Source organism: Artemia franciscana, chromosome 8, assembly GCF_032884065.1.
Source record: "Artemia franciscana chromosome 8, ASM3288406v1, whole genome shotgun sequence".
Taxonomy (NCBI): domain Eukaryota; kingdom Metazoa; phylum Arthropoda; class Branchiopoda; order Anostraca; family Artemiidae; genus Artemia; species Artemia franciscana.
The window spans coordinates 17,932,501-17,947,398 of record NC_088870.1 but is presented as its reverse complement, the minus strand read 5'-3'; the positions used below and the strand labels follow the sequence as shown (position 1 = coordinate 17,947,398).

The 14,898-nt window shown below is 36.6% G+C and overlaps 2 protein-coding genes across 3 annotated transcripts in view; one reads left to right on the top strand and one right to left on the bottom strand.

The window, feature by feature from the left end:
• Positions 1-6,493, bottom strand: part of LOC136030077 (suppressor of fused homolog) — a 62,175-nt gene extending 55,682 nt beyond the window's left edge. The window contains exons 1-2 of one of the 2 annotated variants that reach the window (XM_065708724.1): positions 6,368-6,493; positions 2,548-2,663 (exon numbers count right to left, since the gene is read on the bottom strand). In XM_065708724.1, coding sequence (XP_065564796.1) covers positions 2,548-2,657 — 110 coding nt within the window. In that variant the 5' untranslated portion in view covers positions 2,658-2,663; positions 6,368-6,493. Of the gene's footprint in view, positions 1-2,547; positions 2,664-6,282; positions 6,303-6,367 lie in introns of those variants that run through there. The other variant, XM_065708725.1, reaches the window with a different exon arrangement.
• LOC136030632 (uncharacterized) lies at positions 5,279-11,988 on the top strand. Its single transcript, XM_065709701.1, has 3 exons — positions 5,279-5,290; positions 6,343-6,347; positions 11,568-11,988. The coding sequence occupies exons 1-3, from the start codon at positions 5,279-5,281 to the stop codon at positions 11,986-11,988; spliced, it is 438 nt and encodes a 145-aa protein (XP_065565773.1).
• Positions 11,989-14,898: the final 2,910 nt, after the last annotated feature.

Genomic DNA, 14,898 nt, shown 5'->3' with positions numbered 1-14,898 from the left:
AAACAGAGCCCTTGAGTCAGCAGCCTTTTCACTCTGGGTCTTATCCCTGGGTCACGAAGATTTTCTTTGTAATTATTGCGATTTTTATTTGTAATTATTTGTTTAATTATTGTGTAATTAGTTTATGAACTCTAATTTTGTTTTATTTGTCATTTTCCCTCTTTCTCTTTTCTTTGTGGACATTTAGCTCGTTCATGGAGACAACGTGGTTTTCCAGACAGGGCTAGGTATTATTATGAGTCAGACGGCTATTGGAGCATGTTTAGGGTAGAATTTGATAAGTAACAGGCATGGTTAATGAACATTCAAACAAAAAATGATATCATATTAGTAATAATTTCCACACTAAGCGAGTCCATTAAAAAACGTATGAGGTTAAAAATTATGGGGATTTCCTTGTACACATGCAGGAAGTAGGTTAGAATATTTCCATATTTTCGGGTAGGAAAAACAGGAGTATATGGGGATCATTCTCAGGGCACATTGGGACAGGCAAGGAATACATGAGCAATAACTGTTTAATTTAGTTTTACAAATCTTTTAATTTATAAGTTACTAATATGGTAAGAAAAGATGGTTTAAAAAAGTATTCTAAAAATGGCAATTATTGTCAAATTTATTGATATCATCAGAAGAACGTATGCAATATAAAGGATACTCTAATCTGAAAAAAGAACAACATAAAAAGAAAAAACGGCGAAGGTCAATCAAATTTAAAATCAATACATAAGAAAAAAACTGTTAAATTAAAAACAACTTTATAACCCACAGTAAGAGAGTTTGTTGATAGAGAACGTTAAAAGCATGTAAAAAATTGATAAACATCAAAAATATGTAACAATTGTAAAAATCAAAGTAACAACGAAATAGTATATAGACCTAAAAGGAGGGAAAACAACGTAAAATGGAGTTAAAATTTAGCATCAGAAACAAAATATGATATAAAAGTTCCTTGCAGTTGTCTGTTTTTCAATAGTTTAGAATGATTATAGAAATCTTTTGGCCTTTCTCTCTTTGGAGGCAACTTCTGATTGCATTTGGAGAGAGAGGATAGCTTTCAGGTTGAGAAATTCATTAAGACGTTTCAGCCAAAGCTGATCAAATCTATCAAGTAGGGTGATTAAACCTCTCTTTAAAAGACGAGCATAAAATATCTGTGCTTTAAAATAAATCTTTTCAGCTTTTTTTTTAAAATAACTTTAACCATGTCTTTATTTCTTTCAGTTAAGCCATAATGCTAAAAAAGCATATTGCAATAAAGGCCAAATGAAAACAATGAATACAGCGAGTGCTTAATTTTGAAGCAGAATAAAAGATAGGCTAGCCCATTATCCTACAATAGTATTAATGTGGATATACTATTTAAGGTTAGATGTAAATGTACAAAAGGGCAGAAAAAAACAACAGAAAATTGTTCAGGAAACTAAAATAATAACTAAGGATAATTTCTCATTAAAGTTTTTACTACAAGAAGCTTTATTGTAAATGTCAGCTAGAGTGGTTCTAAGACCCAAACTAGTGTTATACTATCACTGATTTACAGGAGGAAAATCTGGAAACTTGGCAATTATTTATTAATCAGCTATAGACTAGCTTCATCTCTCTTAGGTACTAGGCCATAGATTGTAATTCTACTAGCAGTGACTTTATCCTAGTAATAACAAAAATAAGACTTAGGACTAATCAAATCACTTAAGTTCAGGCCATCCAAAATACAATACTGGAAAGGTAGAAGGTCCTGTAATCGCACCAAAATAATTAGGAGTGCATGACCAAACACTTGTATGAATTGAACATTGAAATAGACTTCTTTAAAATTACTACACAGGTTAAAAGTATAAGGTATACTTTAGGAAAGTTTGATCAGCTTGTAAGTTAGTTGAAAAATGAAGAAATAAAAATGTGAAGAGGGTGCAGTGAAAGGTGATGAAATGGAAGAGACCCCCTAGAAAGTATAGTCTAAGCATTGGGTATTATGATGTTAAGAAACTTAGGGATCAGATAACTGAAATTAAGGCATCACTAAATGACAAAAATGATATTCAATTATTTGAAAAAGATAAAATTAACAGTGTTTAGTTTGAGTCAACTTCAAATCCTAATAAAATGTTCAAGTGAGGACTGCCCAGACGCAAGGAAGATAGTTGAGAGCTTAGATGAACCAATTCAAACTGTGATGGGAGAAACTTAAGGGTATAGTAGTATTAAATGTAGTGGAACTACCAGGACATACACCACAGTAGGAAAGCTTTAGACATTGAAAGCAAAATGAATTTAAATTTAAACTATTAGAACTAATCAATACAATTTTTTGATGGGCAAAAAGTTCCTGAATATCTACAGGAAACACCAATAGTGTGTTTGCATAAGAAACATGATAAGCTGCCGTGTTTCCAAAGAATACACATGGCCCCTAGCAGTAACAAACTGCTGACAAAGACAGTTTTATCTAGACTCTTGAGGCTGTAAATAAGATACTGAGAGATGAGCAGAGTGGTTTCTTTGCCAATGAAAGTTTCAAAATAGGCTAAAATGATTAAACCTTACCAGAATTTGACAACAGCTGTAACTTGAAGGGGATTTTGTTGTGAAGAATATAGATTACTACAGGTTTTGTAAAGAGCTTCAAGTCCCAAAGGAATCATTGGTCTTTCCATGGCTGCCTAGAATTGAAAATATTCACTTATGGTAATACATTACATTAATTTCCTTGAAAATCAATTGAATTTATTACAGCTAAATACAATCATCAACCAGGCCTAATTTACAAAAAGGTCCTCAAAAAAGGTACAAACACCTACAGAAGGATGCCTACATATATTTTATTATTAACGTCTGACTTTACATCCTCCAGAGATAATAATGCAGAAAAGGGCACCAACCGAACAACTCTACTTGTCCAGAAGTCATACTAAAGGGGTGATATATTATCATTCTGGTACAAGGGATGTCTCAACAGTCCTTGAATATTTATGCCATGTGATGCTTCTAAAGGACCTTTCTTCTTTGGTCATCTGGTATCCAATCACAAGCTGTCCAAGGAATGCAGATTGTTTAATAGCAAAGGACATGTCCCTAATATATTTGCCTCTTTTTCTTTAGAACATCCTTAATAATAGTCTGGGCTGACAACCAAAATTTTTTGGAATTCCTGACTCTTTCTTGCTAGCTTCCAATTACAACTCTTCTCAGCAGATATTTTTGAATGAGAGAATCCTCTTGTCAAGCTGCTGGCTTTTTTCCCATCATTCACTAGCATAGAGTAGAGACAGAATGTTAATATTGAATATATGTAACCAAAGTCACAGAAAATATTTCTACTCCTTCAAATGGGCTTTAATCTATTTAAGGCTTGAGTTGGCAGCCCAATTCTGCACTTCATCTTAGTCATTATTTTGGCATCAAAATCAATCCAGCTACTTGAAATCCTTAACCTTCTCTTAATTTTTATTCTTGCTATGTTGAACTTCTGATGGATATACTCTGTGATTTCTCTACATTATTTGTTGGCCCATTCTTCCTTGAATTTCCTATGATTGCATTGACATTCTCAGTACAAATATTAAAACAGAAAATGATCAGTAAAATTATAGCAGTTCATATAACTGACTTACTAATAAAGTAAAAATACCACTCAATGCCTTTTTTATGCTCTTTATGAATATAATAATCACTTCTACCATAAATTCAAATTTAAGCACTTTTTGAGATATTAAAAATGATGAATTTTCAAGAAATTATGACAAAAGAACATGGATACACCTTAAAATACTACTCAAATAACAGGAATTGCGTTTAAAGAAAAAAAACACAGAAAAAGAAACTGATAACTGAAAATTAAGGCAAATGTAATTTTGTCCAGATTACAATAGGTATAGATCTGTCAAGTATTCAAATTTCTAAGACTTAGAAATCAGAAGAGGTTTAACATACTGTACAAGCTTGGCAATACCTGCCCAGATCATATTTTGGCACTGGATTTAGGCTATTTATGGCTTCTATTTACCTAAGCTAACTCCTTTCCAAGATAACTAAAAGATAACTAAACTAGAATTTTACAAAAAAAAATAAAAAAAAAATCATTATCTAGTAAACTTTCAAACAACCAAAACTACCTAGCCATCTGGTAAAATTTTTGTAGTTCATATGATTGACTTACCATTAAAGTGAACATACCACTTGACACCTTTTTTATGTTCTTTACAAATATAATAATTGCTTCTACCATAAATTCAAATTTAGGCACTTTATGAGCTCTTAAAAATGACATGTAAGTAATCACTTGCTTTTAAAAAAATAATACTACATTTTCCCAGTGCTGTTTTTGACACAATAATGCTACATTTTCTCAATGCTAAAATTATTTATAATAAGGTTAGGTTAGGTCAAAAAGTGCCCAAATTTGAATTTGTTGTAGAAGTGATTATTATATTTCTCTCTATAAAGAGCACACACAGCTGGTAACAGAAGCTGGATATCCAACTTATGCCTTTTTAAACTTGGATAGCAAGGCTGTTGGCCAGGCTGGGGCTTTAGCTCAACCTGCTCAATTTAATATTACTTACACAACTTTTATTCCTTAGTTATCTCATTAGTGACTGAATCCAAAAATTTACCATGGATTCATCTTAGCAAAAATAATACAATGTCTCATAGACTACATATAAGGAGCACAACTTAGATACCAATATTAGTATTGGTAAAATTCTAGTTGAGTGCCTTCTTGCTATCTCAGAAAGGGGTCAGTTTAGGAAAATGAAAGTTTCAGGGATAGGTGTACAGGCTAAAATATGTTCCAGGAAAGTATATTGAAGTACCTACCTCCACTCCATCTCCCTTTAGAGGGCCCTGACCTTTGATGACCTTTAAAAATATGTGTGTTATAAAGGTGAAACCTAGCAAAATAGATTTTCTGCTTAATTGAAGTAACTGGTAACTGAAAGTAACTGATTGCTTAAAAAGCAACTGGTAACTGAAAATTATGGTAAAATGTTGTTTTGTCAAAATTTCAATAGGTATAGACCTGTCATGTAGGCAAATTTCAGGGCTTTCTAGAGGGAGAAGGAGTGAAGTTGGGGGTCAATGTTGGTATTACTGGAACAATTTTTTGGTGTCATAAAACTATTGTTATTAGATGCATTTTGACTTTTTGAACATCTTTTATCTCTTGCAAAACTACCACAAATCTAACCTAACCTAACAAAAAATTGTCTCTAAAAGCCACAGAGCAATTTTTGGTCTTAAAACATTAGCAATTTCAAATTTTGGAGCAACAAAAATGGAAATGATTGTAAGTCTATATGTATAAATACAAGAATATTTGGGCTGGAATAACTCCATAACAGTGAGTTTGCAGTAGTATTACAAGAGAGAAAAGATGTTCAAAAAGTCAAAATGCATCTATTAGCAATAGTTTCATTACCCAAAAAAATTGGGTAAAATTCTAGTTAATTGACTTCTTGCTATCTCAGAAAGGGTTCAGGTTAGGAAAATGAAACTTTCAGGGATGAATCTACAGACTAAATTATGTCCTGGAAAGGTATTTTGAAGCAACTACCTCTATTCCTTCTGCCTCTAGAGGGCCCTGACCTTTGATGACCTTTAAAAATATATGTGTTATAAAAGTGAAACCTAGCAAAACAGATTTTCTGCTTAATTGAAGTACAACAAAATTGTTTTCAGCTTCATAACTTTGCTCAATTCTATTTTATAAGGTTTTAAAGATATGCAAATATATTTCCTAAATTTTGAAGAAAAAAATATTAATATGGTTCAAAATTCTACTCAAATAAAAGGATTTGCATTTTCAGAGCTAAAGGCAGAGAAAAAGCAACTAGTAACTGAAAATTAAGGTAAAATGTTGTTTTGTCAAAATTTCAATAGGCATAGACCTGTCATGTGGGCAAATTTCAGGGCCCTCTAGAGGGAGAAGGAGTGAAGGTGGGTACTTTAAAACACCTTACCAGGACATACTTTAGCCTGTAGACCCATCCCTGAAAGTTTCATTTTCCTAACCTAAACCCTTTCTGAGATATCAAGAAGTCAATTAACTAGAATTTTACCAAAAATTGTTCTGGTAATACCAACATTGACCAAGCTGGGTGCTTTAAAATACATTCCCAGGACATACTTCAGCCTGTACACCTATCCCTGAAAGTTTCATTTTCCTAACCTAATCCCTATCTGAGATAGCAAGAAGTCACTCAACTAGAATTTTACCTTGATATCTAAGCTGTCATAAGGAGGTTGCACAAGTGAGCTAGTCACAGGCTAGCTTATTACCCCATTAACAAAAAAGCTAGGTCAGTCATAAAATGTTTAAATTTTCTTATGTGTTTATAGGTTTGGTAAGCACTAAAACTATCACCTTGAGGCTAAAAATTTGATGAAAAAGCTTAGAATTGCCTTTCTGCCAATTCTGGCTATTTTTAAACACCGATCTAAAACCAATAGAAAATTGTTAAGCTATGCAAATTTTATGAGATTCCATGAGCTGTGTTTTCAGGCACCGGGCTTGAATCGTGTTTTCAGTAGGTTCGGCAAAAATCGTTTCCAGGTTCTCCGTGTCAAACCCAGCAAAATGTAACGGGTTCCAAGCGTATTGGACACGGGTTCCTCAAAATTGTAACGCTCCAGAATAGCATGGTTGAAAATGGTTCTGGAAAGACACTCGCCCGTGTTGAACACGGCATTTAAAACGATGATCTGCACAAAACTTGTCAAAATCCGTGTTGGATGTGGGTGGCCTGAAAACAGGGCCATGGCAAGAGGAACATCAGGGCAATCTAAACAACTTAGTGTGTTTGTGGGCACTGGGTTCGGAGCGTGTTTTGAGCGGATTCGACAAAAATCATTTTCAGTTTCACCGAGTTCAATCCATCAAAACTTTAAAGCGTTTTCATGTTATGGGTTCCAAGCGTTTGGACGTTGGTTCTTCAATATTGTAATGCGCTAAACTAACATGGTTGAACATGGGTTTTTTTTTTTACCAGTTTACGCCTTGCTAGTAGTTTTTCTCTTGAGGAATCTGTAAGTCCAAGAATTAGAGAGAATACAAGGACCTTCAAAACCACCAAGCTCTGTCAACCAACAGCAGCAATGGGGGAGAAGCAAGGCTTATTGCTTATGAACAATCTCGCCATCTCACATTTTTAAATATTTTTAGGCATAGTCCTCCTTATCCGGGATAGATGCTTTCAAACGTTTCCAAATCCTGTTGTAGCTTTTATGACCATCGATCTACTAGACCTTTTCATTCGTATTTTTTTAGTTACGGTAAAATTAAATTTAAAGAGTAATTCATTCGTTTTATCAGATCCAATCTCTGTATGCCACTTTTGTTCCATGTACCTGGAAAATTGTTCCACATTTTGTACCTGGAAGCCTTCCCTCAGGCACAAGGCGCGTCCCCAGGTGGCGTTTAGGGCAAAATACTTGAGATATAAAGGGTACCTCCGAATATAAAATAAGGAGGCGTGGACCAGAGGAACCCAGCCCTAGGGGGTCAATAAAATGAAACTGAGGCACCCATGCACTGGGGATATAAATTTGTGCACAGGAGGAAGGAGGCCCCTGAGATGATGACACGCAAGGCCCAGCGGCGTGTGGACATGTCCCGGCAGACACAAAACCTCCTCTCATTAATAAGAAAATTGTGTCGGCCATCCAGGACGCCAAATGGGAGGATTTCCTTGAGGAGAACAACTGTAAAGGGTGAATGAACTCGTACACGAGTCAACGGCCCCTGCTAGAGACAGAGAGAAGTAGCTTGCCACAGTCTCGAAATCTAGCTGAGCTCCCTTTTTTCTCAGATATTGCTCTCAGATTATATAATGATGAAGACAAGAAAACTTATAAGAACCGATGCTACCACGTTTGGGGTTTTATCCGACGAACATGCGATACCATCTACCGCGTCCGGGGCAATCGACGAACCATCTACCGCGTCCGGGGCCCTGTTCCAGTGTCCCTGTCCAAAGATAAAAATTGTAAGAGCCACTCATCTCCCTTCCGCTGTCCTTTTTTAGTGCACTGCACTCAAGCAAAAATTTCTCATCAAAGTTCATCAGGCACAGCTCAAAAATTGACAAACCCTTCCCGATCCCGAACTCTCCTCCCTTATCCTTTGCTACCTCCTCCCCCTCCCCGCATACAGAAGTCCTATTTCCTCCCCCCTCACAGTAGGCTGCCCTATACCCTTCCTACTCTGCCACAAACCAGCAATTTCTTGACGGACATGAATCACTATTCCCAACCATACCCCCACTCCCTTCGTTTTATCCCTCGTGCCTACCCTGTCAACGTGACTCAGGTCTGAGACTTTTTAATTGTCTTATAATGAATCCTAATTGTTCTCCTCGTGCTTCAGCCATATCATTGCCCGTCCCCCACCCCCAAATCCCCAAGATAAATCCTTTTCTTACTCTAATAATTCATCTTTCGATGTTGAACCTAATAGTCACCCCATAAAAGTCAAATGTGCTCCCTTGGTCCCCTGTTCTGACTACATTAATCTGGCCCCCGCTAAGAATCCCACCACGCTCCCTGTACCCATTTGTAATTTAAATAAAGTTAAGTGTAAAAATGGTACCTTTGCAGGTCATTTTAAATTTCCCACACTTTTGTTAAGCAACGCTGAAAGTCTTAATTTTGAAAAACTTAATGAATTAGACTCCTTTTCTAAAATATATAGATCAGACATAATCGCTATTACTGAAGTACACGCTCAAAATACACACATGTTAAAAATGAATAATTTCACCCAGTTTATTAAACTCAGACCCGAAACCCACCCTCTGGGTAAGAAAGGGGGTGGAATTCTTTTCTTTGTCCGTAATGATTTTTATCCTTCAGAAATATTAGTTCCTTGTCTTACTCCCTTTGATGAAATTTTGTGGGTTTGTGTTCGACCTAAAGTCTTACCACGTCCTTTCAATTTGATTGTCCTGTGTTGTTTTTACTACTCTCCTGGGCAGAGAGTGGCTGAAAAAATTATTTTTATTGAAAAATTGCATGGCAGTGTCGACTATGTACTATCTAAATACCCAAATGCTGGAATTTTCCTCTTAGGTGATGCAAATGAATTAAAACTTGAGTCTACATGTAATACTTTTAGTCTAAAACAAATTGTAAAAGTCCCTACTACCAAAGGCAATTCTACTCTTGAATTAATATGCACCAATATGTCAAATTTCTACAGACCCGTCACCATTCTTCCCCCTCTCGGAGGTAGTTACCACTTTAGCCTACTCCTATCTCCGCTAGCCACAGTTAAACATTCCTTTACTATTACTGAAGTCCGTCTTTAGACCTCTAATTGACTCAGGACTCTACAATTTTGGCTCTTGGATCACTAGTGAAAATTGGTCCCCTGTGTACCAAACAAATGATGTCGACTTCAAGGCTTTGTCCCTCCAAAATTTATTTGGGAATAATTATGAAGCCCATTTTCCGGTGAAAAAAATTAAAATATGCTCTACCGATAAACCTTACATTACTGCGACTTTTAAAAAAATAATAAGGAAAAAAAATCAATTTGTTCAAGCAAGGACATATCACACAGGCTAATGATCTAAGAAAGTTCCTGAAGAGAAAATTGAGAAAGGCAGCTTCTGGGTATTACAATAGTAAGGTTAAGGATTTGTATTCTAACAAACCCAAACAATGGTACAGGAAAATTAAAGAGATTTGCGGAAAAAACCCTGTTGAAGTTAATTTTCATCTCCCTGAGCCCCCTTACAAGATAGCCAACGATTTGAACCTTCATCTTGCGTCCATAGTACAAAGTCTCCCCCCTTTCACTGGCTCAGGTCAAACTATTCCACCCTCCACCTCTTTCCCCCAAATTTCTCCCTCTGATATTATAAATAAAATCCAAAAGCTCAAAAAATCAGGTACTTGCCAATTAGACATCCCAATTGACTTGATTAAAGCCTTTTCAGACGCAATTGCTGGACCTTTATCTGATATTTTTAACCAAATTACAAAATCTGGTAAATTCCCAAGTTGCTGGAAACTAGGTTTTATAATACCCATCCCAAAGAAATCTTCCAGTCTGACTATAACCAACATGCGTCCTATTACACTCACTCCAGTTTTTTCTAGGCTTTACGAAGGGTTCCTTTGTGACTGGCTTAAAATTAAAATTACACCACGCATTGACATCCGACAGTTTGGTAATTTAAGAAAAACCTCCACCAACCATTACCTTGTACACTTGATTCACAATATCATATGTGAACTAGAGAAACCAAATGTTTGGCTAAACCTGGTTTTAGTCGATTTCCAAAAAGCGTTTGACTTAGTTGACCACACTATCCTAATTCGTTTACTACATGATAACTTTGAAATTGACCCACTCTTAGTAAATATTGTTATATCGTTCCTTTCAGACAGATCACAAGTTGTAAAATACAAAAATACCTTCTCTAACCCCCTCCCTAGGTACTGTGGAATACCTCAAGGAACCTTATTGGGACCACTATTATTTCTTTTCATGATTAACGAAATTGGCAAGGAATTCCCCCAAAGATGGAAATATGTTGATGACTTGTCGATCCTTGAAGTATGTCGTAGGAATATTAAAAGTGACCCCGTTGAAATCCTAACCCAATGTTCGGATGAATCCAAGAATCTAAATATGACAGTAAATCCCACTAAATCACAGATAATGACAATCAACTTCTTGAAATCTACTCCTGCTTTTTGCGATCCGATCCCAAGCGAAATGCTAGTGAAACATGTTAAGCTTCTTGGTGTCACAATTTCTAATGATCTTAAGTGGGAAACACATGTATCCAACATTGTTAAACAAGCAAATGTTTCACTATCCATTTTTAAGCTACTAAACAAATTTAATTGTCCTAAGATACATTCCCTCCGTGTTTACTTATCCTTTATCAGGCCGTTATTGGAATATGCATGTCCGGTCTGGCATTCGCAACTTTCAAATGAACTTAGTGACAAAATCGAGTCGGTCCAAAAGCGTTCGCTCAGGATCATTTACAAAGAAGGCAAAATTCCATACTCCTTCCTCCTTAAAGCTGCGCGCATTACCACCTTAAAAGAAAGGAGGGAAAATATTTGCCTGCTTTTTGCTAAATCAGTCATTTCCAATCCCTGCACTGAGGACTTACTCCCTGATTTTCACAATCCCATTAGACTCCGACTCCCCCGGTCAGCCTCCTTAGCAATCCCAACTTACTCTCCGATCCATGCTGTTACAGAAAGGTTTCGCAAAAGTTTTATACCCTTTATTCTGGAACACCTTAATAATAATTCGTGATTATGTAATTGCCAAATTCCCCTTTTCCTCTATTGCTGTTTTTATTCTTTTTTTATTTACTGCAATGTTTTTGTAATTTAATTGTTAAGTTTACTGATTTGCCCTTTATCTTTGATGATTTTGCTTTTTTAATTCCTTTTAATTTTAAGTGTTTGACTTATTGTACTATTTTGATTTTTTTTCTTAGCTTTTAGTGACATATAAAGCGAATTCGGCTCTTTAGAGCTTGTGATAGTCTTTTGCAAATAAATATTATCTTATCTTATCTCTTATCTCTTTTTAGCCCTAAGACAACATTGACAATAGGAACTCTAAATGTAAGGACCCTGGCTAAGGAAGGAAAGAAGGATCTACCTGCACGAGAAATCAACAAGTATAAATGGGACATCATTGGTCCGTCAGAAACTCATCTTCCAGTAATTGGTGTTGAAAGGATTGGGAACACAACCCTTGTTTTGTCAGGTCGTAACGACGGAATTCATCACCAGGGAGTAGGATTTATTCTTTCAAAGAAAGCAAAAAAATCACTTATGTCCACAACTCCAGTCTCTGAACATATCATTGCTATCCGCCTCGAAGGTCCGACTGCGAACCTAAGCATCATCCAGGCTTATGTACCAGATTCTTCTCGTAGTGATGAAGAATCAGAGGAATTTTACAGCCAAGTCCACAGCCTCATAGACTCTATTCAAAAAAAGACATAATTCACGTTACTGGAGACTTTAATGCAGTAGTTGGCTCGAATTACGAACGTGCTGAAGACGTCATGGGAAAATTTGGACATGGTACCAGAAACAGAAGAGGTGAGTGCCTTTTGGAATGCTACCTGAAAAACGAGTTGGTGGCCAACACTCTTTTCAAACACAGAGAGCGACGAAAAGTCATGGGGAGATCGCCTGACCGAACCACCAAAAACTGCATGGATTATGTACTCGTCCCGAAACGCTGGAAAACTAGCACGCTAGACACAGTCACTTTTGCAGGAGGAGACTTCGACAGTGATCACACACTGGTAATGGCATATTTCCGCCTCCGCCTGAAGTCGACAACAAAACTCCAGAAAAAAGTCTCGAGACTCCGTACTAAGCTTCTGATAGACGAGTCAACTCGCAACCGTTACCGGATGAATCTCGATTTGGCTCTCAAAACCCTCTTAGAGAATTCTTCAATGAACCCAGAGGGAATAGATTTAGACGCCCTACCCATGTAGGGCGTCTACCCATGAAGTTGTCTACCCATTGGTAGACAACTTCATATATCTGGGGAGCCAGATCACAAGTGACAATAATCACTCAGTGGATATGAGAAGACGCCTCGCTCTCGGTAGTCCCAGCTTCAAAGCTCTGATGCCAATATGGGAGCAAAATCGAATCTCCGTGAAGCTGAAACTTAATCTATTTTACTCCATCATTATTCCTATAGCTATTTACAGTTGTGAAACATGGACAGACAGAGTAGATGACTCCAGGTGACTCGCCGTGTTTGCGACAAAGCTGCTGTGTCGAATTGCTGTCATAACATCTGTAGATTGAGTTTCAAATGCCGACCTACTCTAAAGACTACAGTATAATACTACCATCCTGAGCAGGGTGCATGTCCAACAATTCAGGTGGCTTGGCCACGTCCAGTGCATGCGCAACGACCAACCACCGAAAATTGCCTTCGAATTTCGTGCCCACGGTTCTCGCCCTTGCGGTCGCCCTCCAAAGCGCTGGAAGGAGAAATTCTCCGACTGCAACGTTCCTGGTCTTCTATGATTGGCAAAAAACAAAGAGCAGTATAGGTTACAAACACATTTACTAGTAAGGAGAGAGGCCCCAAGACGACCACCAAGGCCGGGTGGGACTTAAGTAAGCAAAGTTTGTTTCATCCCTCCCCCTACTTCAACTTCTCATCGCTGCCTTTCAGTAGCTCTCAGAAATTGAGGTAAAACTTAGTGCCCAACCGATACGGATTTTTGGGGTTCGATAGTGATAACGATATATCGGTAATGGGATAATGGCAAATATATATTTTGATCTATACATTTCCGAATTAGGGGAGGGGGGAGTTGGTAAAATATTTAGAAAGCATGAAGTTAAAAAAAAAAAAACATTAAAAACATTAATTAAAAAACATTAAAAAACTTATTTAATAATTTGCAAAATAAATGTAGCTATAAGATTTTACACATAGACCCGCCATATTTTACTCCCACCCCTTTAACGTGCAAATATATAGCCCAAATAATATATTTCCCATTTATTTTGTCACTTGTCTTTGTGGCTATGAAACAGGTTTTCTCAGATCTAACCTAAGCGTAATTCTTGAGCATGTTTCGTTTAATTAACAAGTACCGGAATTCATATTGACATAACTGTCCAGTATACCGATGAATGTGGACTCATAAGATAAATTTTTTAAGATAAATTTTCGAAGGTGGCGACATGCGGTACCGATGCCTTGAAACTTGCCTCACCCTCCACCTTGCGATCCCCTTCCCCTTAGCTGAGCCCCTGGCTGGATATCATGGTTTTAATCAATTGAATCTTGGATCATTCACCCACGCAAGTGAACATTTGTTAAACAGAAATATATTGTATTCTTTTTTTAATTACTTTTGTAGAAGCTATTTATTTATTTATAGAATTAAAGTAGTAGTAGCAATTAGTTTCTGATCTGATAACCCGATAAAAAATGAATAGCAAATAAAAGAATTTAAAATAACACCCAAAAGAAATTAAACAGGAAAATGCAAAAAAACACAGACATTAGAAAAAATTCTCACCGGAGATTTTCATCTTGGAAAATCTCCACCCCCCAAAAAATGTTTGTATATCTCCTAGTAGCAAATAATGCATGTAAACATTGGGCGAATTTCATAGCTGACAACCTTTTCCCCGGGGGCTCTGGAGGGTCATGTAATCTCCAAAGGCATAGATATTGAACCTTTCAACCATGCTGACCAATTTGTTTTCAAAATGTGAATCAGATATCTTTGGGGAAAAGAAATAGGGAGGGGGGGTTCAGCTGACCTTCAATACTTTTGGTCATTTTAAAAGGGTCCTAGAGCTTTTAATATGTGTTTGGATAATCCCTCTCCGATCTTCTAGTACCATTGGCTCAAATATTCATTTCTGGTGGAAAAAGAATTAATAGACATGCATCGGTGATCTTTCTTCTGGCAAAAAATACAAAATGCCACATTTTTCCAGATAGGACCTTGAAATCTCTACTGTAGGGTTCTCTAATATACTGAACCTGACGGTGTGACTTTTATTAAGATCTCTTGACTTATGGGGTGTTTTCGCCTTATTCGAATATCAGGCAGATTTTTTCAGGCTTATAGCTTTTGATTTGTCAAACGAAATTTTTTATATCTTTGGAATGAGCATAGAGAGTTACTTTTTTTGATGTATCTATTGTTAGCGAAATTACGTTGCATAGGGACGTGAATTCAATGCTTTCAAATAATGTTGCTATTGACTATGTAACGAGTTGCATGGCCAAAGGGTTTGCTTTGAACATGTCTGATCCCGATTAGAATCACGGAGTCATCAGCGTCATTAACTGACAATATTTTCATAAATTTTGAGACACTGGGCTCTAATTTTATAGTTGAAGATACTCTTGAC